Raw genomic sequence first — 3,275 nt, 5'->3', positions numbered from 1 at the left:
AAATTTAATTTAATTTTTGCCAGTACTGGGGCTTGAATTCAGGGCCGAACACAGTCCCTGAACTTCTTGTGCTCAAGGCTAGTGCTCTACCACTTGAGCCACAACGCCACTTCTGGCTTTTTCTGTTTGTGTGGTACTGAAGAATCGAACTCAGAGCTTCATGCATGCTAGGCAAGTACTCTATCACTAAGCCACATCCCAGCCCTCAAAAACAGATTTCTACAGGGCGCCAATGGCTCATGCCTGTAATCCTAGTTACTCAGGAAGCTGAGATCTGAGAATACGGTTCAAAGCCAGCCAGGGCAGGAAAGTCTGTGAGATTCTTATTTCCAGTAAAACCACTAGAAAACCAGAAGTGGCGCTGTGGCTCAAGTGGTAGAGTGCTCTCCTTGAGCAGTAGAGCGATCGCCTTGAGCTGAAGAGCTGAGGGATAACACCAAAGCCCAGAGTTCAAGCCCCATGACCGACAAAAAAAAAAAAAAAAAAGATTTCTAAGGCCGAGCCAGTGTCTCACACCTGTAATACTAGCTACTCAAGAGGCTGAGATCTTAGGATCACAGTTCAAAGCCAGCTGGGATAGGAAAGTCCATGAGGCTCTTATCTCCAATTAACCACCAGAACACCAGAAGTGACACTGTGGCTCAAGTGGTACAGCACTAGCCTTGAGCTGAAGAGCTCAGAGACAGCACCCAGGACCAGAGTTCAAGCCCCATGACTGACCAGAGGGAAAAAAAAAATTTAAGATTTTGAATTTTAAGTAAATCACTTACCTGTTAAATGGAACATCTTGAAGGATCCGGTCACTGCAAAGGGAAAGGAGGCAATTCTTCTGTAACTAAAAAAAAAAAAAAAAAAATCAAAGGGACAAAAAAAAAAATCTAAGTAAAATACCAATCTAATCTTTGTTTTCTGAATTATGGCAATGGGGCTTGAACTCAGAGCCTAGGTACTGTCCCTTAGCTCTTTCCACTCAAGGCCAGCACCTTACCACCTGAACCACAGCTCTACTTGCAGCATTTTGGTGATTAACTAGAGCTAAGAATCTCTTCCACTATTCTGCCTGGGCTGACTTTGACCCAATAATATCCTCAAATCTCAGTCTCTTGAGTGGGTAAGGATTACAGGTTTGAGCCACTACCACCCAATTTCATCCTAATCTTTTAGTTAAAGGCTGTCTCCATTAAAAAAGGAAGCAGACTAATGAAATTATACTTCTGTTTTTTACCTTGATAAAACAGAAAATCACTATGAATTTTATTCCAATTTCTCTGAAATGTTCCTAAGAGGATATTGATATTCTACGAAAACATTCTTGGTTTGAACTTATATATTTAGATTTTGGCATAATACCAGTACATTAAATAAACTTACCAGTGTTTCAGTACTTTGACTTAAAAATAACTCAGATGTTTTATTTCTGCATAATGTAAGCACCTATCCCTTTGTATTTACCTAATTTATTTTTAAGTTCTATTTAATTTCTCAATAGAACCAAGATGTTAGAAAAGCACAGTCAGTACTTTATTTATTTAGAAAGAAAAAATAAAAAAGTTGCTGTACTTAAAATGCAGGTATCACTGAACACTGTATCTTAAAATCTTAAATAGCGAAGAAAAAAAATTCTGATTGGCTAACCTAAGATAAAATCACAAATTAAAAACTTTAAAAATTTTGGTGCCAGGTGCTGGTGGTTCACACCTGTAATCCTAGCTTTTTACGAGACTGAGATCTGAATGAGGACTACAGTTTTAAGCCAGCCTGAGAGGCAAAGTCTGTGAGACTCTTATCTCCAATAAGTCACCAAAAAAGCCAGAGTGGAGTTGTGGCTCAAGTGCAGAGTGCTAGCCTTAAGGAAAAAAAAAAGAAAGCAAGCTCAGAACAGCTCATCTAGGTCCTGAATTCAAGCCCCAGGGCTAGCACCAAAATCAAACAAAAACAACAACAACAACAACAACAAAAACCCAGGGCTGGGAATATGGCTTAGTGGTAGAGAGCTTACCTAGCATTCATGAAGCCTAGGTTCAATTCCTCAGCACCTCATAAACAGAAAAGGCCAGAAGTGGCACTGTGGCTCAACTGGTAGAGTGCTAGCTAGCCTTGAGCAAAAGAAGCTGAGGGATGGGCTGGGAAAGTAGTTCAGCAGTAGAGTGCTTGCTTTGCATGCATGAGGCCATGGGTTTGATTCCTCAGCACCACATAAACAGAAAAAGCTGGAAATGGCGCTATGGCTCTAGTGGTAGAGCACTAGCCTTGAGCTGAAGAACTCAGGGACAGTGCCCAGGCGCTGAGGTCAAGCCCCAGGACTGGTAAAAAACAAAACAAACAAAAACTGTTCCATTTTAGAAACAAATTTAAATTAACCTGACTCATATGAACTTGAAAGCAATTGGGCTAATTTAACACTTTTAATTTATGGACACTCACCTATAAACCAATTTAGTACCATGAAAACAATGTATGAACATAAGCACATACATAGATATAACATATTAATACACATATATACATAGTCATACAAATAACAATGGTTGAAGGTTTTTCCTGGTGACACACCAGCAAGAAATTAAAGCCAATTGCTTTTAAGATAGACTGATCTGCAGAGTGCCAGTGGCTCACGCCTGTAATCCTAGCTACTCAGGAGGCTGAGATCTGAGGATCATGGTTCAAAGCCAGCCCAGGCAGGAAAGTCCGTGAGACTGTTATCTCCAATAAACCACTAGAAAACCAGAAGTAGCACTGTGGCTCAAGTGGTGGGGCGCTCCTCTTCAGCTGAAGAGCACAGAGACAATGCCCAAGCCTAGAGATCAAGCCTCATGACCAAAAAAAAAAAAAAAGATAGTCTGACTCAAGTCAACCAGTAGCTCATGCCTATAATTTTTGCTACTCAGGAGGCTGAAATCTGAGGACTGCAATTCAAGGCCAGCCTGGGTAAGAAAGTCATGAGATTCTTCAGTTAACCTCCAAAGCCTGGAAGTGGAAGTGTGACTCAAGTGTGTGACTCAAGCATCAGTTTTAAGTGAAAAAGCTATAAGGCAACACCTAGGCCCTGAGTTCAAACTGGAGGGGAAAAAAAAGTCTGATTCTATCATAGCATTTATAGCATATGTTGGAAGTAGTCTATACTTGGCCACTTAAAGACTAATATTCACTCTAACTTGTTTTCCTTTTTTTTGTCAGTCCTGGGGCCTGAACTCTGGGCCTGGGCACTGTCCCTCAGCTCTTCAGCTCAAGGCTAGCACTCTATCACTTGAGCCACAGCACCACTTCCAGCTTTT

At 40.9% G+C, this 3,275-nt stretch overlaps 1 protein-coding gene across 1 annotated transcript in view; it reads right to left on the bottom strand.

Moving 5' to 3' along the window:
- The window catches only part of Zyg11b (zyg-11 family member B, cell cycle regulator), a 59,765-nt gene that overhangs the window by 23,591 nt on the left and 32,899 nt on the right, over window positions 1–3,275 (bottom strand). Inside the window, exon 6 of the mRNA XM_013022197.1 lies at window positions 771–835. Coding sequence (XP_012877651.1) covers window positions 771–835 — 65 coding nt within the window. The remainder of the gene's footprint in view (window positions 1–770; window positions 836–3,275) is intronic.

The sequence above is a fragment of the Dipodomys ordii genome, unplaced genomic scaffold, assembly GCF_000151885.1.
Source record: "Dipodomys ordii isolate 6190 unplaced genomic scaffold, Dord_2.0 Scaffold61, whole genome shotgun sequence".
Lineage (NCBI taxonomy): Eukaryota > Metazoa > Chordata > Mammalia > Rodentia > Heteromyidae > Dipodomys > Dipodomys ordii.
This window is presented reverse-complemented; position numbering and strand designations above follow the sequence as displayed.